This window comes from Poromitra crassiceps, assembly GCF_964638095.1.
Source record: "Poromitra crassiceps genome assembly, chromosome: 2".
Classification (NCBI taxonomy): domain Eukaryota; kingdom Metazoa; phylum Chordata; class Actinopteri; order Beryciformes; family Melamphaidae; genus Poromitra; species Poromitra crassiceps.
Window position 1 is genome coordinate 79,324,704 of NC_139624.1, and position 26,864 is coordinate 79,351,567.

At 44.7% G+C, this 26,864-nt stretch overlaps 2 protein-coding genes across 2 annotated transcripts in view; both read left to right on the forward strand.

The window, feature by feature from the left end:
• Positions 1-505: 505 nt before the first annotated feature.
• ropn1l (rhophilin associated tail protein 1-like) lies at positions 506-14,119 on the forward strand (the record flags this gene model as incomplete). The annotated part of the gene is made up of 5 exons (XM_083663128.1): positions 506-636; positions 2,212-2,335; positions 2,447-2,608; positions 5,122-5,297; positions 14,008-14,119. The coding sequence occupies 5 exons, from the start codon at positions 506-508 to the stop codon at positions 14,117-14,119; spliced, it is 705 nt and encodes a 234-aa protein (XP_083519254.1).
• A 7,740-nt stretch (positions 14,120-21,859) lies between these two features.
• Positions 21,860-26,864, forward strand: part of ankrd33ba (ankyrin repeat domain 33ba) — a gene marked incomplete at both ends in the record, with an annotated part of 37,866 nt that continues 32,861 nt past the window's right edge. Inside the window, one exon of the mRNA XM_083632120.1 lies at positions 21,860-22,321. Within this exon, the coding sequence (XP_083488246.1) occupies positions 21,860-22,321 (462 nt within the window). The remainder of the gene's footprint in view (positions 22,322-26,864) is intronic.

Genomic DNA, 26,864 nt, shown 5'->3' on the forward strand with positions numbered 1-26,864 from the left:
GGGATGCCTTTAGGTGACAGTCACATTTTTCAGCCCAAAATAGGAGGATTTCTGAGTGGTCTGCCCTGGTATCTGTCACCTTTTTTCTCTCTCCATGACTTTGCAGCCCTGTGTCAGCCCCAGCAGAACATTCTCCTCTTGTGATGTCACTCCTGTTATGTCACACGCCCTTTCATAAAATGCCACCTTTTCCTCCATATTGGGTGCCTGGGGGGGGGGGGGCGGATCTTTGTCTTTTTTGAGTATTTTCACTGTAATCATGAGCCCAAAATGTAAATTCAGATTTTTTTTAACCTGCACCATGCTCTTTTAACAATTATTATATATAAATTATATATTAAAAACAATTATTCATATTAGTGGTTTGTTATTGTCAATTTACCTTTTTCACAGCAGCCATTTTGGGTCTAAAAGGCAGGTAAACACAACACATCTGTGTACCCTGCCTGCCGTTTAGACACAAAATGGCTGATGTGAAAAAGGCCTATTATGCTCTTTCACAGGCATGCCTCTTCCAGACACCATGTACTGTGCCCAGCAAATCAACATCCCTCCTGAGCTGCCAGACATCCTGAAAGAGTTCACCAAGGCAGCCATCCGAACACAGCCTCCGGATGTGCTGCTCTGGTCTGCGGCGTAAGTTTATCTGTTGACTGACTGCCAGTGGTTTTGTTGCACAGTAGGATGCATGCAATTTTCTTTGATTCCAATCTAAAACAATGCTATAAGTATAAACAATGTCCAGTCTAAAACAATGCTATAAGTATAAACAATGTCCAGTCTAAAACAATGCTATAAAGTATAACAATGTCTCCAGTCAGTATGAAAAAGCCCACAGCCCCTTTCACCCAAGCAGCTCTTATTTTGGCATTGACAGGCTGTAATTGGGTCCCTGGGCCTTCTATGTTACTGCAATGGTTAAACTATCTGACTCGCTTAAACAAAGGCAGAGCACTCAAAGTGTGGGGTGAACCAAACCTTATATATTAAGTCGTTTTCTAAGCCTTAAGGGTACGATCACTGGTCATACCCTAGGGCAGTGGTTCTCAAAGTGGGGTCCCGGGAAGGGACCCCCAAGGGTCCTTGAGGGGGTCCCCAGCAAGAAGGTTAATGAATAAAATTTTCACTAGAATTCCAACCACAAGTAACACAATGACAGAATGTATGACTATATATTGGTCATGGGTTTCATACATTTCCTGTAATAAAACACCTATAAGTGTGACGACTCTCCCACCCCATTTACACCTGGTTTTTAAATTTGACCTGTATCCGGATACGTTCTCTGGATAAGGAAAATGCATGCTAATGCAAGGTGTAAATGCATCGTGATCAGAACTTCCTGACCACATCTGGAGGTAACTGTAGTCTGGCCCACATTGTGTTCAGATCTCTTACACCCCATTTACACCTGGTTTTTAAATGTGACCATTATCCAGATAATCTATTCGGATACAGGTCACATTTAAAAACCACGTGTAAATGGGATGTCCCACTCTCCTGGCCTGTCTTGGGATTAGGAAAAGGGTCATCGCAAAAGCTAAAATCCTATCAGATGGGGACCCTGGAACAAAATCCTATCAAATGGGGGTCTGTGTGGTCTTAATTTGTGTCAGTTTAGGGGTCCTTGATATGAAAATGTTTGAGAACCACTGACATAGGGCAATATTTTGCAACTGTAGATGACAATTGTTTTCAGCAAAAAGCAATTAAGTGAGCACAGGGTAAAAACAAATCGAATGTCTCCTGGTGTCAAAAATTGTATACGAGATTAAAGTAACAGCCGTTACATCACTTATTTGGGCACTGTTGCCTATCAGAGTTACCTGAAGGTTACACCGTTTAGGCTACTGCTGCCTCTAAAGTCACTGTTAAGTCATTTTAAATGGGAGAGAACACAGCTAACTGTGTTTTTTTTATGACAATAAAACTACTTGTAAACTTAAAAGAGGAAGGGAACTACGCTATATGATTTAATCAACTGTTACTCTGGAGAAGACATTGAAATATTGCAGGTACTTGGGCTTGTATGATGCAAACTCCTGTCTCATTCCCTCCTACATTATACTCTATCTTTGTATCACTTCATTTGATTGGCGTGTTGGTCCAGAGGAGGTGAGATGATTGACAAGCAGGAGGAAGATTAGTACAGATTAATAACAACTGTGTGTGTTTGCGTGGGTGTGTGTGTCTGTGTGTGTCCTCTCCCAGGTATTTCAGTGCACTATCTAAAGGAGAGACTCTGCCTGTCAAGGACAGGCTGGAGATGAATGTTGCCACGCAGAAGACTGACACTGGACTGACCCCAGGTCTGCTCAAGGTCCTCCACAAACAGGTACCCTCTCACCAGCAAGACCACACCATGTGGAACGGATCCTTTTGCATATTTGTTTCCTTCATATTCTCCAGTGAATTCTCCAACATGTTTATTTTCGTCCTGCCTTAGCTGTCCCCGGGGCAGACATGCAGTAAGGAGGAACTACAGAAGAAATGGAGGGGTCTGTGTCTACCCATGGATCAGCTGGAGAGCCTGCTGTTGCTGGGCAACTTCAGCTCCCACATCGGCTGGATGGAGTTCTTGGCCCTGGGCTGCTGTAGTCTGGGAGGGGTGAGATGACAGATATAAATACTAACACTTATACCACTTAATAACTCTTCCTTTGGGCGCTTAGCCCCTTGTGAGGCCAAGGACAGCTGGAGATCCTTGAGCAGCGCTCCTCTGTTCATTCCACACTCGAAAGAATAACGGTGATCCAGATTTCTTCATCCAGCTCCCCAAGGTCTGCAATGACCTGCCCAAGGAGATCACGGTCCTCCTTCAAAAGTTTTTTAAAAATGCACTTTGCTAAGGCTCGCTTTCACTTGATCTATGGTCTGTGTTCTGTGTAGTGACTATCCTGGGTCCAACATTTAGTCACTCAGCTGGGTGTAGGAGAGGTGTTTTTGACGCGCTTCAAAACTTTGATGTCCAGGCGGTGTTTACAGTTTGGGTGAGAGGTTCCCATTTAATGATGTTTACAGGCAGCAAAACTATTCTGTTAACAATTAAGAATACAGTAACTTGAATCTATTGCAATGATCCTGATGAGCGGTAAAAACCTGTGTGATCTCCCCATCACCCAAGCATGATTGCAAACTTGTGACACCTGTGCAATATAGACTTCACCAGCTCACCTGTCCACACTGCCACCCAGTGGAAAACTTAAAGTAGGCTAAAACTAGAAACAGACAGTGACATGAATGGCTCTTAGATTCTGCTTTTATGCCTCCGCCGGCGGTAGCCATGGCTGGAGCCATTATGTTTTCGGGTTGTCCGTCCGATGTTCGTTAACGCAATATTTCAGCGATGGAATTTCTTCAGATTTGGCTCAAACATCCACATGGCCTCATGGATGAACTGATTCAATTTTGGTGGTCAAAGGTCAAAGTTCAAGGTCGCTGTGACCTCACGACCGCCCGTTTCATGCTCGTTAACGCGATATCTCACTAATGCCTTGATGGAATTTCTTCAAATTTGGCTTAAGCGTCCACTTGGACTCAAGGATGAACTGATTAGATTATGGTGGCCACTACTACACACTACTCCTGTTGTTTTGATAAGCACTATATCAATAAATCAATCAAAACTTTATTCCAGACTCAAGGTCCATATAAAAAGACATACAACACTAAAGAGAATCCCTACAGACAGTAGGGGGAAAAAGCAATATTCAAATAAATAGTGCCGTGTTCATAAGAGCGACATATACCAGTGTCTCCACAGAGGTGACTGATATCTGACATCACTACAGCAGGGATTTACCAACAGCTTGATAATGACATTCTGTGAGACATTCAGTCGACAGATTCATTTATACATCGGATTCCTCAACAGTGCCTGGAAGGTGCTAACACCTGCTGTGACAAACATCTCACTTGCAGAGCTCCATCTAGGTCTCCTGAGCAATATTCTCATTGCATCATTATATAGCCTGGGTAAACCCAGCCTCCACGTGACCTCAGTCACACAGATAGAGGTCACGTGGAGGCTGGGTTTACCCAGGCTAATCATTATATGCCACTTGAAGTCTGTGCAAATATACAAATAAAGATGACACTTATTCATTGCCACTGTAAGGACAAAATTCCACATAGCAATTTAAACCATTGTTGTACAATATGAACTTAGAGTGTATGTTGGGGTTAGTGGATGAACATGATTGCAATAATCCCCTTCTCTCCATTAGACATGTATAACGTGCTTTGGTGTGTGGAAAAAGGTCAGAAAAACAATTTAATAATAATAATAATAATCATTGGATTTATATAGCGCCTTTCCAAGGCTCAAAGCGCTGACACAGGATGATTATTCGTTCACACCATTCGTACCGGTGGTTCAGAAGCGTGGCAGCCACACATTGCTTTCATTCCTGACATGTCAACACAAGGCTTTTGATATTGCATTTTATTGATGTGGAAATGTCCTGATAGCAGTACCCTATTTGAGCCCAGTATCAGCCTGATATTCAGTACCATCATCAGCATTGTTCCATCCCTAATAAATACAGATCACACATGAGCAAATTAAGTAATTGAATGTCTGTCATCAGGAGAGAGAGAGAAAAACAGAACTAACAGAGGAATTAATTGAGTTAACCATGAGCATAGAACAATATAAGGATCACCTGCCATTTAAAATAACCCTGTCTGTATTTTGGATGTTGCTGCTTATGAAGTTGAGGAACAGTTTAACCCAGTTTAACCACATGAGGGCAGTCATGCTCTATGTTGCTGCCACATGGTCTTTCCCCCAACTATCCTTCTGATTTTGTGAGCCTGTGTGTGTGTGTGTGTGTGTGTGTGTGTGTGTGTGTGTGTGTGTGTGTGTGTGTGTGTGTGTGTGTGTGTGTGTGTGTGTGTGTGTGTGTGTGTGTGTGTGTGTGTGTGTGTGTGTGTGTGTGTGTGTGTGTGTGTGTGTGTGTGTGTGTGTGTGTGCGTCTCTGCGAGTGCGTGCATGTCCACGCGTGATAGTGCACATGTTGAATCCTCCTTGAATGTGTTGTTTGCTCTGTTTGTTTTTTGATTGTTTGTTTGCTCTGTTTGTTTTTTGATTGTATCTCACTGTTTGCTGTGCGTTCTCAGAACATCATGAGAGCTCTGAAGTTTGCCTGCGAGATCCTGACAGAGGACGAGGAGGGGGGCGCGGCGCAGATCCCATTCGACACCTTCATCCAGCTCTACACCTACCTGGCTCACCTGGATGGGGAGATACCACAGGACCACATTGACGGCTTCCTCGGCAGCCTGCAGACACAAGTGTAGGTGTTGCGTGTGTGTGTGTTTATGTTTGCGTGTGTGTGTGTGTGTGTGTGTGTGTGTGTACGTGCAGTCTCCTCAGATGTATGGCTGACTGAAAGCTTGTAGACATGAAGCCTACTTATCTCCCTCCACTCACACTAAGCAGAGTAGATGTAGACCGAGAGGCGGTTTTAGGATCAGACGTTTAGGGGGGCTCAGCCCCCAATAAGAATGGGCATGCCCCCACGGCAGAACATTTTGTACATTTTAAAGTAAAAATGAATCAATCTGGTGCACTTTGAGAGCAAAATGAAGAGGCTAGAACTATGAAGAACTACACACATCACATTAATATCCTCTTTACTGTTCTGTGGCTTTACAATGATGAAAACATAATTGTCTCCCTATATATATTGTTGAAATTGCTCCAATGAAAACCACTTAACTGCATTTTTTTATTATTTTTAGTTTTGACTATAAATGGAATATATCCATTCTCCTCTATCTACTGGTAGGTTTTGATGTCTAAATGACCAATGAAAACAGGATTTATTGGGTAATCTATTTAACACGTATCACCATTGGATGCTAGACCTGCACATCACACTGCCTATGTGACAGCTGAACCTCCATGCCCCCCCCCCCCCCCCCACCTCATGAGGAATACCCGGAAAAAGCTGCAGAACCGAACGCCGCAGTGCTTCTGGCTTGGTTTTGTGTTTCTGGTATCGTCTGATGTAAATAGATCAATAACCTTGGGAAGGAGGACATAATGCTGTGTATCAATAACTTTTGAGAATTGGAGATTTTAAAGGTAAAGTCCCACTGATTGTCACACACCTGAGTGTGCGAAATTTGTTCTCCGAATTTGACCCATCCCCTGAGGGAGCGGTGAGCGCGCTCAGGAATCATATGGTGATCTAACCCCCCAATTCCAACCCTTTGATGCTGAGTGCCAACCAGGGAGGGAAATGGGTCCCATTTTTATAGTCTTTGGTATGACTCGGCCGGGGATCGAACTCACAACCTCCCAGTCTCAGGGCGGACACTCAAACCACAAGGCCACTGAGCTGGACAATGTTGATGATTACATTTGTCAAAAACTTAGCCGAAACTTTTAGGGTGGCTCAGAAGAAATTTAGGGGGGTTCACGCCCCCCTAAAAAGGGTCTAAAACTGCCAATGTGTAGACGCGTTAAAAGAGATGCTGCTCGGTTCTCTTTTTTCAAACAACCTAATTATTTCCCCCATTACATTACATTACATTACATTACATCATTTGGCAGACGCTTTTATCCAAAGCGACTTACAATATCACATTTTTGTCAGCAATAGAGCAATCAACTATGTAACACAGTCTATGACAACTACAACTTCTGAAGGAACAGTGGTACAAGTTAAGTTCAGGCTAGTTTTTTTTTTTTTTTTTTTTTTTTAAGAGAAAGAAGTTAGTTCAAGAGGGGCCCAGATGGAGCCTGAAAAGGTGTGTCTTTAGTCTCCCCCCATTTAACAGCTATTCCTTCACTTTGGAATTACTGTTGGAAGTACTGTACCACTACCGGTACAGTACAAATCTGATATCAGGCATATTATATTCTCGATCGTATTCTTTTAATTTTCAGTTCATCTTAATATATTTTGTTACTTGAGGTAACAAACAGGTCGCAGCACTGTTTTTATCAGGTCAAAGTCTCAGCATGATAGGCTATATCCCACAAAGCTCTATGCTGCTGAAAATATAACATTATCAGTATCAGTTCTACAAACTTGTCAGCTTCTCTCCATTGTTAACTAGATAGAACTGTATATATCATAACAATTTGTAGTAATATAACTAGTTTTGGGGTAAGGAACATATAAAGATGTGTGGTGGGAAATGCATTGAAATGCACTTTAAGCTGAAGATATATGCTGCCAATAGGTTGGGGGCTGTTTTTGTTTTTGTTTTGTTGTTGTTGGGGTTTTTTTGGGGGGGGAGTAGATAAGTACATTTTCTGCAGCGACGACTGTCCACTTGTGCTGAACACTTTAGCTCCATTTTGCCCAACATCACTCGCCGTCATTGTGGGGAGGCTAATGAGCACTAACAGTTGAAGGGCTAACTAAGCTCAATCCCCTGACCTCAGATGGTGCTGTGAGATAGTGATGGGCATGGAAATCCTTGTGGAACTGTTCCACTGACATTAGGCTCTTTCACACACAGATCGCGCAAAATTGCAGTTCAGGAGTCCCGCAAAGCTCGCAGCCTCGCCACAGAAATTGCTTTCACACAGAGCCAAGCAGCACGCCCACATTCCCGTCCTGCAGTGTAATTTCAGTTGAAATCCCCCGCTCCCGGATTGAAAGGCGAGCGGAGGGATTTCCAGCTCCTCCTAGCCCAAATTAATATTTTTATAGGTTAGTGTAGCCTAGGCTACTGTATGATGAACAAATTCATTCAACAACCAAGACTTCCCTCCTTCTGCTAGTCCGCTGAGCAGGGAGGATAGGTGCACTCGCATGGTGGGCGGACTCGCCTTAATATCAAAACGGGCTCCGCCGCGGAGTGCATCTGCCGACTTTCTGGCAGCGAAGTGTTGCATGAATTGCATTCAAGGAAAGCCAACTTTATTTATACAACACATTTCATAGAAGTAAATTCACTGACTAAGCAGATTGATATGGTGTCACCTTGTGTAATTCATTCAACAAACAAACATCGCTGATGTATGCCAGCCAACGAGGTGCATTAGTGCAGGTGCAGAAAACACGAAAGTGTTGTCCACATGCAGCATGGTAACCAGGCTTTCAATATTCATCTGATCGACTTTATGGATGCATCATGCACCATCATGTAGCCTATTAGGTACAAGGCTAATTCTTATCTTTTGGTTAAATTTTTGTGTAAAGCAAATTATTCCCATTAAGTAGCCTAATTAGTGTCCGTAGCCTACTCCGTTCTGAAAGACGACGCCCGCATATCAAACAGCTGCAGTCTGCATAACGTTCGTCGGGGGAATAGTATAGGCTATAAATGCACATGACTACTTAACGTTAGTAGTTTTTGTAGGGAATGCACAAGTGGCTAGCTAGACAGATTGCAGTTCTGGAGCTGGTTTCCAGAGGGAATATCGTCAGACCAACTCGCCACAGACAGCTATAGTCCTCTGAAGCGTATTATTATATCCGTTAATTTTACCTAGGCTACTAATGTCAACATCGTTTGAGCATAAAGCCTATTGATGTTTACCCCTATCAAGCCTAACCTACTACAGGCACGGAGCATTCCTCCTGGCGCATGATTGTATAGGCAGGCTACTTTTTTTACTTTCTATCTGTCTTTCTTGCTGCATGAGGTGATTTCCCCTGTAATTTTGTTATGAAGCATTCGCACTGTTCCGGCTTGGTGCTCCGACGCTTTCAAGTGGAGGCGGGTTGCCTGCTAATACGGCGCTGTGACAAGCTCTGCTCCCAGGACAAAAGGCGTACAAGAATTACCCACCAACGCGCGTTCATGACTTTCACATCGGAGGCGCGGATCCTATTTTCCGTGCATTTTTCGGCTTTCAAGGCCGGTGTGAAAGAGCCTATTGTATTGGTTCTTCTAGCCAACATCAACAGAGTGGCATGATTCAGGTTTCCACCTTCTACATCAGCAGGAGGTGAGGGGAGGAGAGCTGTAAGGCAGCGGAAGAGAGGAAGAAAGGAATACACCCTTTTCACGGGGGCCATTTTGTGTCGAAAAGGCAGGGTAAACATGGGTGCAAGCAAAACACTAAGAGGGTTTCCAACTTCCATGATTGGAATTTGGAAACCCTCATTAGTGTTTCGCTTGCACCTGTGTTTACCCTGCCTTTTCGACACAAAATGGCCCCCGTGAAAAGGGTCTATAAAAGGAGCAAAATGACAGGGTTGAATTAATAAATGGCCTTGCTGATACTGATACTCCTTCACGCGCAGCTGTTGTTTTATTGCCTCGAAATTGGTCCCATTAATTATTAGCGTCAGACACAATCGGTTGTTACTCGTCATTATTGCTCTGCTGAATGAGGCTGCTACTTTGAGGACATTTTGTCAATGAGCAGCATGAGAGGCACAAAGCGCTCTTGTACACAAACTGTCAGGTGAAGTGTGCGTATGCTTTTTATCTCCTCACTGTTCCTGTATGTCTGGGTTAGCCAGAGATCATTTATCAAACGCACAGCCTATCAGCTCGGGGCCTCAAACACACAACAGCCTATCAGCTCGGGGCCTCAAACACACAACAGCCTATCAGCTCAGGGCCTCAAACACACAACAGCCTATCAGCTCTGGGCCTCAAACACACAACAGCCTATCAGCTCTGGGCCTCGGTGCGCTCGGCCTTTCCCGCCTGGCATATTCGTTTAGGCCAGCAGAGGGAAACAGAGAGGAGGAGAGGATGTGATTGTCAGCCCCTGTGAGAGACATAAACCCTTCTGTGCCGTGTTTACTCCTCCAAGCAATATCGTAAATGTGCAAACACACACTCTAAAAATTGCTCATATCACACGTTTGATTAGTCTACTTGGCCAGAAAGCACTCAAAAATCACATGCAGTGCTGAGAAAACTCTTGAGGTGTGTGTACACACACACACACACACACACACACACACACACACACACACACACACACACACACACACACACACACACACACACACGTGTATATAAGTTGTGTCATTTTGTGAGTATTTCATCAAGCAGGATGGGAAACAGGATCAGTGCAGATTCAGGGATCCCAATACAGTTGGCACTCAGGTTTATGGGTGGAGGATACACACAGACACACACACACACACACACACACACACACACACACACACGCACACACACACACACACACACACACACACACACACACACACACACACACACACACACACACACACACCCCGTCCCGAAGGCTTTCTCCTTGCAGGGTTGCAGCTGTGGCCAAGTGAGAGGGGAAGGGAGGAGTGATAGAATCACTGATAGCTTTCCTGCAGGCTCTCCACCCAGATGACACAACACACAAGACATTCTGCCCGGGTTCACATGTCCTGTGAGCTACAAAGCAGACCTGACTCCAACAGTATTTAGCAAATAACTGCAGACTTCCTGCTGGATGGCTTTTTCCCAATATAGATCATCAGCTTGGAATTAGAAGGCTCTATCCGGTTTGGAGTTGTCCTTCTGGGATATTGAGCATCAGAGATTTGAGCCACCAACTGGCAAAACTGACAGTCCTTTTCATTTTCTTCAATATTTAACCTCTAAAGGTTATTAAAAAAAATCACACCCAGGTGCTGAAGTAAGAGGTGCAAACACCCTAACCCACAACTGCCTGATGACATCACACTCGAGCAATTGTGTGACATAATTTCCAGTTGCGAGACATCACTTCACACACACACACACACGCACGCACACACACACACACACACACACACACACACACACCCTCTTCTTTGTTGCCATTTAGACTCAAATCCAGACCCACATCTCGGGTGACATCACAGTCACACCGCCACAGACAGCATGACAACACTTAACCAACTACATCTCAGGTGTCTACATTCTAGATGGAGGGGGTCAGCATCCGCAGCTAGAAGTGATGTTAAGCAATTACTCCACTGTGATGTCATCAGGCAGTTCTGATGTCATCAGTGATGTCACTCGAGCAAATGTTGAATGCATTTGCAATTGCTCAACTGTGATGTCACCCAAGATTTGGGTCTGGATCAAGGCAACAAAGAAGAGGGTGTGTGTGTGTGTGTGTGTGTGTGTGTGTGTGTGTGTGTGTGTGTGTGTGTGTGTGTGTGTGTGTGTGAAATTATGTCACTCAACAGGAAATTATGTCACGCAATTGCTCAACTGTGATGTCACTCGAGCAGACCTGATGTCTCCACCGCTTACTTCAGCACCTGGGTGTGATTTTTTACACAAGATGGATTCGCCCAGGTCAACTACTGACCTCCCAGCTAGAAGGTCCTGGGTTCGATTCCCACTTGGGACGCTGTGAGAGGAGTGCGTGCCCGTCTGCATGTCCTCGACTGCCCACCGCCCGGGTGGGGTGTGGGGTCATCAAAAGGGCCTTTCTGTGTGGAGTTTACATGTTCTCCCCGTGCCCCCTGGGGGTTTCATTCATATAGGAACCCCTCACCAAAAACATGCAATATCCTGGTCGCTGAAGTGGTGCCTTCCCTGGACGTTCGGGGCGCCTGTTCGGAGGGAGGGGAACTGGTTGGAATAGCGTGATCCTCCCACGTGCTATGTCCTACCGGTGAAGCTTCCCCTGTCAGGTGAAAAGAAGCGGCTGGCTACTGCCCATGTCTCGGAGGAAGCATGGAGCCAGTTTCGGCTCTCCCCAGATCGGCAGAGGGTGGAGCAGCAACCAGGATAAATACATTAAAATGTGCACTAATGGGAGATAAAAATGGGATAAAAAAAAACAAGGGGGCGGGGGTATATATACAAAAGTCACATATAAAGTCACGCATAGAAACGGCACAGCTTAAAAATCTAACCACACAAGCATAAAATGTAGATAGGATCTTTGAATTCCAATCAAAGGATTGGCTTTTAAATACATTTCTGTGGTTGTCAAACCTGTTGTATTAAGAAATGGATTGTCTAATGTGGCAGACAGACCACACCCATTTGATACTACAAGAAGGTTAAAGACATCAACACTAGGAATTATTTGCAAATACTAATAATCAATATAAAAATAATCAAATACTAATAACCAATCCTCGTACTTACACTTTTGATTGTACAGGGCGGAAGGGTGACATTTTTTCTAAAGAGCACATGTAACCCTCAACTGATCAATTTAGGACCACGGGGGACTGGGGGGGGGTGATGCTGACCCCTACTCACACATCCTCCTTTGTCAAGTTTCTAGGCAGCTTGGACGTATTTTTAGGTGCATATGGGAGTAAAAAGGCGACACTGTACAGCTCTGATGCATGCGCCATTGTCAGCGGATGATGGAACAACCATGATGTCATTGCTAAGATGTCATTGCTTTGGGAATCTGGGCCCCGGACCGGACTGTTGCACAACCTCCACTGTTCCTCCCAGCCTGGCTCGCGGACATCACATCTCCAGGGGCACGACAAATGTAGCAGGGCAGTGTGAAGGAGAGAGAGAGAGAGAGAGAGAGAGAAGACATGGACTATGAGAAAACAAAGCACCCATTTTGTCTGTGTCTGTTGTGTAACTCAGATCTCAGGGTAAGAATAAGGAAAAAATGCTTCAGCTGTCAGCTGTGTGTATTTCTGGTGTTAAAGTGCGTTAAGAATTATATTTGGTTGAAATTGTTTGAGCTTTAATGTTTTATTTTTTACATTATTTATAATCCTTTGTTAAGCAGTGCAGCTGCTTCTATACGTGACATGTGTATGTACGTCTGTTTGCAGGATGAGATGTTTGTAGCATGAGACTAGGAGGCGGAGCTAGGGTAGAGGGGGTGTAGCTATGGTTAGGAAGGTCGTAGAGAGTTGGGATTTGAGGGGTTGGTGGGGGAGTGGCTAGTGGTATGTGGGAGGGGGGGGGCAAGGAACCGGGGACGGGGCTAGGAGAAAGGGGTCATAGCTATAGGGGTAGGAACGTGGTAGAGGGTCGGGATAGGGGTCTTGGGAGGGGAGATGGAAGGGGGTGGGGCTAGGGAAATGAGGTGTCAGTTTGTAGCATGATGTCTGTTTGTAGCATAAGAGGATAGACCAATCAGGAGGAGCCTATGCATATGGGGAGGGGGGCAGGGGAGAACATAACGCAACCTGTCGCACTTACTTAAACACCTGAGTGTTCTTTTTTCAGCCATTCTGGTGTTTAACGTGACATGGCTGTTTGTAGATCTAGTTATCTTTGAAAGAATAATAACCCAAATAATACATTTCCAGATGACATAAGTCCCCAGTAAGAGCTGTAGCTACTCAAACAAGATCTGGGACATTTGCATTAAAAAAAAAGCATAGCCAGCAAATGTTGACAACATTTTGCAGGAGCAAAATGTTGCTCCACCCCCTCTGCCGATCTGGGGAGAGTTGTAGACTAGCACATGCTTCCTCCAATACATGTGCAGTCACCAGACATTCTGTTCACATGACAGTGAGGAGTTCCACCAGCAGGATGTAGCGTGTGGGGGGATCACACTATTCCCCCCCCCCCCCCTGAATAGGCACTCGGAGAGGAGGCGCTAGTGCAGCGACCAGGACTCAATGGCAACGGCAATGGGACCCAATAGTGACCGGCTACTTCCTGCTTCAGCACTGTACCAGAGATTTTCATCTGACATTTATTTTCCCATAGACATTTCGTAAAATGCTTATAAAAATAGTTTTACTTCGTCAAACCAAATGGTTCAGCTATATTTAGAATCGGGAGAGACCATAGAACATTTCACTTGGACCAAAAACGAAATAGAAAAAATATTTTCTTTGAATCCGCAATTGTTTTTCTACGTTTTGGTCCTAGTGAAATGTTATGTGGTCTCTCCTGTTTCTAAATATATCTGAACCGTTTGGTTTGAACAAGTACAACGATTTTTAAAAAGCATTTTACTAAATGTGTATGGGAAAATAAATGGCGGATGAAAATCTCTGCTACAGTGCTGAAGCAGGAAGTAGGCGGTCACTTTGCCTGGGGGATTTGTTGTTGTTGTTGTGACGTCACGCTGATTCGTCCTATAATATATAATTCTATGTCATGGATGTCTAAAAGTAAACATTTTCACATGTGTTCCAGGGAACGCCAGGAGGGAATGGTAAAACCTATGGACTTCATCCACCTGGACAACATGGACACGGCTCCTCCTGGTGCTTTGAACGTCACTACAGCGACCGCAAGAGCTGAGTAAGAACTGAGAGAGACAGACGTTTCTCACCTGAGGGCGGGCCTTCTGCTTATCATGCCTGAGTGAAAGCTCACCCAAACCCTGGAAGATGGGTTAGTGTGTGTGTGTGTGTGTGTGTGTGTGTGTGTGTGTGTGTGTGTGTGTGTGTGTGTGTGTGTGTGTGTGTGTGTGTGTGTGTGTGTGTGTGTGTGTGTGTGTGTGTGTGTGTGTGTGTGTGTGTGTGTGTGTGTGTGTGTGTACGCAGCATGTGTGAATACTGTAGGACTCTGAATGTGTGTGAGTGAAAGTGTGAAAGAGAGAGTGAGCTGGAGTCACCTCTCTACACAGTATCTGGTGTAACCTGCTACGAACTTGTGTTCGTAGCACGTTGTGTGTGTGTGTGTGTGTGTGTGTGTGTGTGTGTGTGTGTGTGTGTGTGTGTGTGTGTGTGCGTGTGCGCGTGCGCGTGCGCGTGCGTGTGTGTGTGTGTGAGGGAGCTGGAACCCCACTTGACTGAGCAGATGAAAGGGGACATTATACGTCCCTCTGTGAGATCTGGACTTTCAATCTTGTGGTATGATGCTATCACACTTTACCGTTTTGCCAAGAATCTCATTGGTTTAAGAGTATGGACTGTTTAATCGTGCACTGCCTTTCTGTGATTCTTTCTGTTTAATATGAACACTGGTTTTGTGTACACTCTTAACCGTGTTGTTAGAATATGCTAACAATAAATGGATTTGTACCGTATGTGTGTGAGAGTCGTCTTGTTGTCAGACACACACCACAAAGAGAACTTAATCAAGGCCCATTGCTTGCTGATTAGTTTGAGCTAATTGCCACTTGTGCTCTATTGAATTTGCACTATTCTGCTAGCATCAAAAGCTCCCTCTGTCCCTGGCTTTAAGTTTTGTTTTTGCCAATATCCTCTGAATAGCCAGTGTTGTTTGTTCCGGACTCATTAGCTGATTAAATAATATGAAGAGTTTCTAATCAAGCTATTAATATGCAACACATTAGTCCTTTGCTAAGAAGATGATAAACAACATCAGCAGGCAGATCTGTTTAGACGCCCCCTGCTCAAATCCTCTGACATAAACACACAAACAATTTCTGTGTCACGTTCACTTTATCATCTCGCACATACGCCTGCACGCATACATAAACAAACCCAAACAGATGGGGGTTTGTGTCGAGAGGAGACTCATAGCAGGTCTTTGTACAGGGCTCAGGTACGCCGGGGGAGAGTCGGGCTGTTGGTGGTTTAGGGGGAAATACATGAATGACTGCCTGAGGGGATAGTACAGCATGACGTGGCAGCCTGCAGGTCATGTGACTGCCTGAGGGGATAGTACAGCATGACGTGGCAGGCTGTAGGTCATGTGACTGCCTGAGGGGATAGTACAGCATGACGTGGCAGGCTGTAGGTCATGTGACTGCCTGAGGGAATAGTACAGCATGACGTGGCAGGCTGCAGGTCATGTCATATATGAGAGAGTTGTATACAACAGACTTAGTAAATACCTAGATAAGCTCAATATACTCACCAGCTCTCAGTACGGCTTCAGGAAAAAAAATACAACTTGTATGGCCATTTTAGATCTTGTAGAAAAAATTAATGATGCCATTGATCAGGGGAACTGTGGAGTGGGTGTTTTCCTGGACCTCTCAAAGGCCTTTGACACCATTGATTTTAATATATTACTGGGGAAACTGCACCACTATGGTATCCGAGGACTGGCTCTTAAATGGTTCAGCAGCTACCTACATAATAGGCAACAGTATGTTGATATAAATAATCATAAATCTAAAAAGTTGGATATGAAATATGGGGTACCCCAAGGTTCAATTTTGGGGCCTTTGCTTTTCATCCTGTACATCAATGATTTTGTTAACTCATCTAAATTATTATACAAAGTTATATTTGCTGATGATACAAATCTATTTTTGTCCCACAATAACTCATTTGAGCTCCAAGACTTACTCAATGCTGAACTGCTGAAAGTGGATACCTGGTTCAAATGCAACAAACTGTCCCTCAACATCAGCAAGACTAACTTTATCATATTTCATTCCAACAAAATTACAGTTGATCACATCTGTGTCAAGATAGATGGAAAGGAGTTGACAAGGGTAAATTCCAGTAAGTTTTTAGGCATCCTCATAGATGAGAAACTCAACTTCAAATGTCATATTGATCATTTGTTGTCTAAACTGTCCAAATATGTCGGCTTATTTTTCAAATTATGTTACTTTCTTCCCTTGTCTGCTCTTCTCATCTTATATAAAACCATGTTTGAACCTCATATAAACTACTGCAATATCATATGGTGCAATACTTTCCCAAGTCACCTCAAAAAATTAGAAAGTCTACAAAAGAAAATTATAAGAGCCATATCCTGGTCAGGCTTCAATACTCCTACACGTCCCCTGTTCCATCGCTATGACCTCCTGAGGCTTGCTGATTTCAACCTTCATCAAAATGCTTCCATGATGTATCAAGTTATCTACAATTTAAACCCCAAACTATCTAAGCTTATTCCAGTCAGCTCTCCCATTCATACCCATAACACTAGAAACACACATCTTATTTTTGGCAAGAGAAGACGCTTAAAATGCACCAGCTTAACCATCACCACTAGGGGCCCGCAGATCTGGAATAAGCTTGATGAGAGCCTGAAAATGGCACAATCTATCTCCACTTTCAAGAAGAAACTGAAAGTAAAACTGCTCAACTCATACTTATAGTTGACTACCGATCTGGGAATGTTTGTTGTTCGTTTGTTGATTGTACTGTGTATTTCTTTGTTGTTTACGTTGTGTTCTATGTTGTTTACTGTATGTATTGTTATGTTGTGTGTAATTGTATTGTATCATGTTATGTAGTGTATTGTTTCATGTTATGTCTGTTATATGCTGCCATTTATGTCCATTTGTGTCCCATAAAGATGACCACCTTCCTGCGCAGGCTCCCGCTATAAGCTTTAAATAGCTTCTTGGGAGACCTGGCACTCACACAAACCTTTATTAGGATGTCATTGATGACCCAAATGATGACCTGTATTGTGTGTTGTGCGAAATAAATGAAATTAAATTAAATGAAATGTGACTGCCTGAGGGGATAGTATAGCATGACGTGGCAGGCTGCAGGTCATGTGACTGCCTGAGGGGATAGTACTACAGCATGACGTGGCAGGCTGCAGGTCATGTGACTGCCTGAGGGGATAGTATAGCATGACGTGGCAGGCTGCAGGTCATGTGACTGCCTGAGGGAATAGTACAGCATGACGTGGCAGGCTGCAGGTCATGTGACTGCCTGAGGGGATAGTATAGCATGACGTGGCAGGCTGCAGGTCATGTGACTGCCTGAGGGAATAGTACAGCATGACGTGGCAGGCTGCAGGTCATGTGACTGCCTGAGGGGATAGTATAGCATGACGTGGCAGGCTGCAGGTCATGTGACTGCCTGAGGGAATAGTACAGCATGACGTGGCAGGCTGCAGGTCATGTGACTGCCTGAGGGAATAGTACAGCATGACGTGGCAGGCTGCAGGTCATGTGACTGCCTGAGGGGATAGTACTACAGCATGACGTGGCAGGCTGCAGGTCATGTGACTGCCTGAGGGGATAGTAGTACAGCATGACGTGCCAGGCTACAGGTCATGTGACTGCCTGAGGGAATAGTACAGCATGACGTGGCAGGCTGCAGGTCATGTGACTGCCTGAGGGGATAGTACTACAGCATGACGTGGCAGGCTGCAGGTCATGTGACTGCCTGAGGGGATAGTATAGCATGACGTGGCAGGCTGCAGGTCATGTGACTGCCTGAGGGGATAGTAGTACAGCATGACGTGGCAGGCTACAGGTCATGTGACTGCCTGAGGGGATAGTATAGCATGACGTGGCAGGCTGCAGGTCATGTGACTGCCTGAGGGGATAGTACAGCATGACGTGGTCATGTTCTGCTGCTCACATGATGGCACATATGGGATGCAGCAGGTCCACACTGAGCAAAGTGATGCTAGACCAAAAGAAAACTTTATGATGACTTTTTGATTTAAGTTCGCTATTAAAGTCCTTTCAAAATGAGATCCTTCCAGCACAAGGTCATTTTTTAAGTTATCTTTATGGATAGGTTGAATTGGCAACATTTAAACGTACTGTAAAACTGATTAAAAAAAATGGTAGGATTACTTCTAGTGGTGTGTCAGGTATGTGCCTGTTTATGGAGGCTGTCTGTGGCATTGGTTGGGATGCAGAGTGGTGTTATACCATTTTTATATTTTTCCACAGTACAGGTGAAAAAGACTTTCTGTCCAGGGGATTTTGAGTTTGCTCGTCTGCAGGTGATGGTATTTATAACGTATTTGGAGTTTATCTGAGTGTTACATGACAGAATGTGCACATCACAGAATGTGCATAAATAAAAGTGAATGGAACAAATGCAATTCTGATGTTGTCAAGCAACAGTAGTCTGCAAATTACAGTAGAGCAGCAAGTTTACGGAAGGTATTGTACATTCCTATGGGGCAGCAGAGTGGTGTCGTGAGTAAGGATCCAGGATCAAGACTGAAATGTGTTATTGTAAGTCGCTTTGGATAAAAGCGTCTGCCAAATGACGTAATGTAATGTAATGTAAAGACTCCATATCAGCAAGCATCCGCCCTGCTGAAGTGTCCTTGTGCAAGAGTGTTGTTCTGTAACTGACCCTGACCTCTGACCTCTGACATCTATAGTGGGCCAAGAGAAAAGACAATAATGTCCCCACAGAGATGCATAGTGTGTCACATCATCATCAAAACAATAGAGGGACACTGTAAATAAACTTAAAAGGCTTGTAGAGTTTCCATCCTCCACTATAGAGGCAGTAGTTTATTTGAATCTATAATCCACCTGTTTAAACATGTTGGCAACATGATGAAAAACAGAATGTTGATTTTGGGAATAATATTACAGCCAGCACTAACCCTATGTGGCACAGTGCCATCACCGTGGTTACCAGGCTATTCACAGTCCCCATCTACAATCAACAACATTGCAACATTGAGGCATCTGGAATTTTTATGGATTCCAGTAAATCAATTGTTACTTGGACTCCAGTTTATTGCTAAGCAGTTATTAATCACATTCCTTTTTACCGGTTGCCATCTGTTGCCTGGCAACATTATCCTACTGACCATTTTATCAAGAAGCAGTGGGGGATCGTTCCTTTGATCAGGGTGCAGAGCTGGAACACAACATAACTTTCAAATAAATACGTTGATTAAACCTTCACCCTAATCCCACCGTACTTTAAGGAGACTGTATTGTGCGCAACCCTACATTTAATTAGAGACAAGGAATGTACCTATTTTGGTCGTGATTGTCTGGTGATTTTTTGACTGTGGCTTGACCACAAAGTGAATCTTTTCATAGTTATATAGCTGTGGAAGTGCTAACACTGTCTGGCACCAACACACACACACACACACACACACACACACACACACACAGCGCGCCGCAGACTGATAGCATAAAGATGGAGCAGCCACAGGGGAGTGCAGCTCTCGCCTGGGGGGAGATGAAGCTATAATAATGGATCCACACTGGGGTTGTTGTGCATTTGGCTTTTTCCACAGCAGATGATGTCAGCCAACTACTAGTATTAATGAATGAGAGTCAAACCTGCCTGTAGCCTATTAATGCATGGAGCAGCACACTGTAGTCTGTTTGGACACCACTTCACATACGCATTATTCAAGATAACCAGAACAGGTGTTACACAAAATCTATTTTAAAAGCCCCAGAGGCCATATATTTTGTATATTTTGGGCCATCCAGCTACAGCTAAACTACCATTTTCTCTTCTCATTTAGCATTACAAAGTTATTATTTCTTACTACTGTATTTGACAGATTGGACAGTGCAGACAGCCAAATATGTAACAATCCACCATGGATGACAGCATCATGGGCAGGGACACAGAAATCTGTAATCATGTTTGGATGGAAATTACAGAGGACAAGAGTGTACCTTGCTACTGTAGCATGTTTTTCCCACTATAGCCCTGCCTTGTCACGCATAACTATTACTGTCACAGCAACAGGGACTTCACCCACATGCAGGGACGTCACCCACATGTGGGAACCATGGGGGGAACCACAGAATTGGAGAAGAAAGTCTAGCATCAACCACCCAAAACTGTGTCTGATTGCTAGTGGGATGAAAGTATTATATATTTATATGTTGGCCACTTGGCTCTGTTGTAAAATTGTACTATCAGTATTTTGTTTTTTAATATCTCAGCCTATACGTCATATCACACACACACACACACACACACACACGCACACACGCACACACACACCCCATCTGTCTCTCTCCGCAGTTCACTGTCAGATAATGAAGGCCAATTATGCCCATAGGCAATGGGCTATTGGCCAAGACAATGAGAGAGAGAGACAGAGAGAGAGAGAGAGAGAGAGAGAGAGAGAGAGACACTGGCTGCAGCCATGATTTTAGAAAGCACTCATACTTCACACATCGATGGAGATTCTTGCATCTCTGTTACAATCATTTCAATCATGCTAATCACTTCATTTAAACCTAATCTGCCTTATTAGCCACAAAGTGAAGAAACCTCTCTGGGTTTGCTGTGAAATGATTGATAGCAGATGAATATTCAAGTCAATTGGCTGAGTCATAGCAGGCATCAGCCGACTGAACTTCCCAGTGTGAGTACACATGAGTCAGATATAAGCGGTGTACAGTAGCTACACTTCATGCACACTGCACCGGGGGAATTCTAAAAAGAAGAGGATGGTTTTGTTTTCAATCTTGCACAACCACATTAGTTGAAAACAACACCTGAGGCTTGGCAGAGTATGAAACTACTCAAACATGGCTAGTGTGGTGTAGTGTAGTGGTATATGAAAGAAATACTGATATAGGCGATAAAAAAAACAAAGTGAGAAAAAAGTCACTATGAGTATTGAGGCGACCACAGAGACATTATAATTCCTATAGGATTATTCTAGGAATATGATAATGATTTTTCATTAGGGTCGTGTCCTGCATTACCAGAGAGCAGAATTAATCTCTTGAGAGAGAGAGAGAGAGAGAGAGAGAGAGAGAGAGAGAGAGAGAGAGAGAGAGAGAGAGAGAGAGAGAGAGAGAGAGAGAGAGAGAGAGAGAGAGAGAGAGAGAGAGAGAGAGAGAGAGAGTCCCATCCATAATCGGATTAGGCGACTCTACAGTTTAAACGGCTGCTGTCTCTCCTCGCCCTGCATGGGACGGTCGCGCACGCGCGTGTCTGGGGTGCAAGTTTTTTGCGACTTTCTACTGTATAGCCTAATAGCTCCACTTCTCAATATCGCAAACAAAGGAACGCATTCGGTTCATCTGTGCTGAGGTCGGATTCCTGGAACTGCGACACCAAGGTTTCATTTTGGTGGCACAACGAGAGAGGAAATTCCACTTTACCATCTCACTTGATGGGACGTTTTTGGTTCGGAGTCGGACGGGCTTGTGGGAGCGACTCTCCGGAGATTGGTGATGTTCGCACTGGCTGCCTATAGTAGGCTATTATGTTGAAGAATGAGGATAACGTTAGGAGATATGCTTGTGTTTTCTGTGGGCTCCCGCTTTTGATTGACTTTTTTTAGGGAGTTTGACTGACTCCACGCTGGTCTTGGAGAGACAGCCAGGCAGTCCCATGCCCACCACGCCCCGCGGCCCAGCCTCCTCTCTGCCCCCGAGGACAGTGCCCTAGGCCCGGGGGGTTAGATGGTGCTGATCGCGGACGACAGGGATGGAGGAGGCTCATCGTCGCTCCGAGTCAAGCAGGGGCTAGTAGTCCACCATGGCCTGGAGTTTGGACGGGTGGACCTGGGTGATGCTGCCCAGGTCCACCCGGCCACCTCCCAGGACCACTACCCGGGCTCCTGCGAGGAGGTGGAGGAGGAGGAGGAGGAGGACGGGGAGGATGAGGAGGAAGACGCCGAGTGCGAGGAGTTTGATTTGGAGGACCTGGGGGATGATGCGCGGAGCATCGCGTCGGACGACTCCTTCTACCCGCCGGGTGATGAGCTCTTCGCGGACTGGGAGCGCATGGCTGTGTCCCCGGACAGCCCGGAGCCTCTGTCCCTTTTCCAGGCGTCCTGCACCAACAACGCGGCTGTCGTCCGCTTCATGATCCGGCAGGGCGTGAGAGCGGAGGACGTGCAGGAGACCGACAGGAATAACAGGGTAGGCGAACTTCAAAGTAACTAAACTACTCTCAAACTTTTTAGACTTTGGCTTCAGTAGCGCAATCTGATACGCCTCCCGTATTCCCTTCTATGCACACCCTCGACTTGAGAACTAGGCTGTTAATAGCCTAAAAATGTGAAGCAATAGCAGTGCGTGCATAGGACAGCGGTTCTCAACGTGGAGTCCGGGGACCACCAGGGCTCCTTGAAGGGGTTCCAGGAGTTCCCCAGCAAATTGATGCACTATTAATTAACACCATTCACAATTAGAAGAATGACTGTTTGATCATAGTTTCCCTGTTATCTCAGACTGACTAAATTATGGGTCCTTGATATGAAAAAGGTTGAGAATCATATACTGTAAAATCACAGGCGGGACATGTGCTGGTGAGTGGGGGGACTTCCATCAGCAGCACATGCATATTTAAATTAACTGTTATTATTATACAGCACATTAGAGGCGCTTCAAAAGGGACTCAGCCAATCAGAGGCGAGGACTGGGACTATGCATTTACTATGGCTTGTATGTGTACTTTTGGTACCAGACCTGAACAGACCTTCAACCATCATTCAGCCTGCCATTCCTGCCATGCCAAATGATTGGGTCTGAGCTTGCTGTGGTGGCTTGATACTTCCCAGGCCTAGTTGGGAAAGTGCCTGGTCTGATCTCTGTGTGTGTAATAGGCTACCTTTATGTCATGTGGAAGACATTGTGATTTACACTACAGCCATGAACACATGTTGGCTCGCCTCAATGAGAATTTAGGCCACTGCAACGTCTCTATTTAACAGCTGTGGTTTGAGGAGAGACGTTGATTTGAGGTATGTCGTTTTTATAGTCAATTTCCAGTTTACAAATGGGTTTAATATTGTATGGGCTATACACAGTGTTCTACCAGGTTGCAAACAGGCTTAAAAATGTCACATTCTAAACATCGTGCATGTCTTAACTCAATGATCCCTTAATTTAATAGTGTACACACCCTGACCTGTGTGTGTGTGTGTGTGTGTGTGTGTGTGTGTGTGTGTGTGTGTGTGTGTGTGTGTAGCCATTCTTTAGTTTATGAGTCTACAGAGAGAGCAACCTCATGCTCTTAATGAAATAACACTGAGAAAAACTCTCACAGTCAGCAGAACACACAATCCCCTGTGTGTGTGTGTGTGTGTGTGTGTGTGTGTGTGTGTGTGTGTGTGTGTGTGTGTGTGTGTGTGTGTGTGTGTGTGTGTGCCTGAGTGTGCATTTTCCACTTTTTGAATGAATTTGGCTGTGAGAGTCAGTGGGTAAACACATTAGCCAGCGTGCTTGAGATAATGGCATTAGTGTGTATGCAGCACATACTGAGAGCAGTTTGAACAGTCTGTTGATGGCACAACAAGCATTTCAAAAACCAAATCCACAACAGGGATGCCAGGATGTACAGGGGAAGTCATATCAGATTAAACAAAAACAATAGCAATAGCCATATGTTCTGTAAAAACAAAGCATTTTCTGCCATTTTCACATAAAGCAGGTCAGATCTCTCAAATGGAGGAAAAACCGATTATATTTCCATTTGGATTTATTTATTTGTTTGTTTATGTATTTATTTTTGTCTATGACTCCAAACCAATTGTCTTAATTCACTTTGTTCTGTAAAAGTAATGTATCAAATCAGTTACTGGCCAATAGAAAGCTCTTAAAGCAGCTACGAGCAAGATTTTCGATTGTTATTAAACAGTCTAAATTTAATATCAATGCATCACATCTTATCTCTAATAGTAGACGAGACCAACGCAGAGTAGTCTCGCTTGAACCCCGAGTGAATCGGCCAGTGTTAGTGTGTCTGTGGCCAGGGAAGATCAGGAAGTGAAATGAAACGGTTTGCAGCAGCCACTTCGGCCATAACCACAAAATAACATCCAAAAAACCTGTTAGAATATAACGAGAAATGTTCGCGAGAGTATGCATGGCGTTCTGATTGTTTATGGTATTTTGCTAGGCAGCGCGAACGAGGTAGGCAGGCAGCTGTGTTTCACTTCCGGGTTTCACTTCCGGGTTTATCCGGTCCGGCGGTAAGGAGAGAGAGAGAGAGAGCCCCCTGTTGACGCGAGTTTAGACAGACACAGACTTAATAATCATCTAAGGGAGCAATCTCCGATTCACACGGCTTTGGTCTCAGCTACTATTATAGGTAAGATGTGATGCATCAATATTGTAATTATACTGTTTAATAACAATCGAAAATCTTGCTCGTAGCTGCTTTAAAGTGATCTAAATCTTTATGGGCATGGCATATATTTGTCCTTATGCATCACTGCCCTCGTGCCAGAGAACTGCAGCCCAGGGCAAAGAGCTCAACCCATAATAATTGAAGGCTAGACCTCATTCATTTGGACATGTGGCTGGTAGTAATTGAATAAGCTGGTAATGACTAAGCTGATCTGGAGCCAACCCCACTCTTCTTCTACTGGTGGCCACTGGGCAGCTCCAGTGGAGCAGTTTCAATATGTTACAATTAAAAAAGTAGTACAAATAACATGCTTTTGCACTATTAAATAACGTGGAGTGAATACGCTGGCTGCGTATACACATAATATATATATACATGTGACGTAACCACCGTCTCATATTTAAACAGGCCACTGGGGTGGGATGGGCGGGGCAAGGGAGGAGGATATTGTCCCCAACTTGCAACTTTTACAACTTTTCATGACGAGAGAGCAGGTGTAGGTACAGGAGCTACTCGGCTTACCCATTCTGTTCATCTGCTCATTTCCTAACCCAAACCCTCACCCTGATTCATATTTTTAATGTCTATCAGGTCTGATAACATCAGTAGCTTAGCGTTAGCTTGTTAGCTAATCCAAAACTGTCGACCATTTTGCCCACGTTAATCCCACCACGTGCCCGACGTACAGCCAATCAAATGCCTGCCCGATCTGAAATTGGAGCCGAATGATTTTTGCACCGAGACCGGTTCGCTTCCCGATATGGGACCGTTTTTAACCCCGACCCAAACCCAACCCCTAACCCCAACCAAGTTGCTTTACTTGTCTAAACCTAAAAGTTGCTTTTATTGCCTAACCTTAACATTCGTTTACTTGCCCTAAACCCAATGTTTTTTAACCCCAAACCAGCCCCTAACCCAACCAAGTTTCTTTTATTGCCTAACCTTAACCGGAGGTTTCCTCCCCACCAGCGGAGCTGTTGGCGATATAACCAAGAATCCAAGGAAAGTCCATTGGCCATCGAGAGACTCTCTGGCCGGTCCGGCAGTCTCTCCCCGGTGGGAGAACCAGGGGGTCTGGAGCGATTTAACCAGGGAGTGGCGCTGTGACCGGGGGAAGCGGAGCCCTGCCCGGGGGAAATAAAGCAGTATAAAATGCGTATTAACTGGATGTGAAATTGGACTTTTGCATCCTAAATGCGCATATTTTGAAGGTGTAATACCTTGGTATTTGTATGAAATTCTGTGAAATCAAGAATTGGGGGCTAAGTGACTTGCTTAAAGGCACCTTGGTTGTACAGTAGTTGCTAAGAGTTGAAAGGAAAGTGTTACTTATTCACTTTCCCTACTCACATTTCCCTGGCAGTCTGTGGATCTGAACCAGTGACCTTCCAGGTACAGGCCTGTGTCTCTAGCGTTGAGGCTGCCCTCTCTCTCTCTTCCACTGCCTCTCTCTCCCTATAACTCAGTATGCTGTCTGCAATCAATGATGACGTACTGTATGAGCTCATGGGAGTAGGAATTACATCATCGGAATGCCAGAATCCTGCTGAATGTCTCTTTTCTATCTATCTATCTATCTATCTATCTATCTATCTATCTATCTATCTGTCTGTCTGTCTGTCTGTCTGTCTGTCTGTCTGTCTGTCTGTCTGTCTGTCTGTCTGTCTGTCTGTCTATCTATCTATCTGTCTGTCTGTCTGTCTGTCTGTCTGTCTGTCTGTCTGTCTGTCTGTCTGTCTGTCTTAGCAGTACCCAGATTCTGCGCACGCACACACACACACAGTCACAGTCACAGTCACACCAGTCACAAATAGCATAAGGGCAAATGTGCCTCAGGCCTGTGTGTGCATGTGGCTGAGTGAAAGAGAATAATACAGACAGAGAAACAGTGTGTGTGTGTGTGTGTGTGTGTGTGTGTGTGTGTAAGCAGGATGTGTGCGTGTGCATACTGCTTTCACGATCCACTGTGTTACGCTGCGTGACCCCTGGGATGGAAGTGACACACACTGGGTCACACATCGATTGTAAGCACATATGAATCTGTTACACTCATTAGTGTGTGTGTGTGTGTGTGTGTGTGTGTGTGTGTGTGTGTGTGTGTGTGTGTGTGTGTGTGTGTGTGCGTGCGCGTGCCTGCGTGCATGTGTGTGTGTGTGTGTGTGTGCGTGCGCGCGTGCGTGCGTGCCTGCGTGCATGTGTGTGTGTGTGTGTGTGTGTGTGACTTCAACATCCCGTTCCAGATGTAAGCATCCTCACAACACACAGCTCGACCATGTGTGAAACAGAGAGGGTGCGTCCTCCTGACATTCCGGGATGGATTTGGTCACGTCT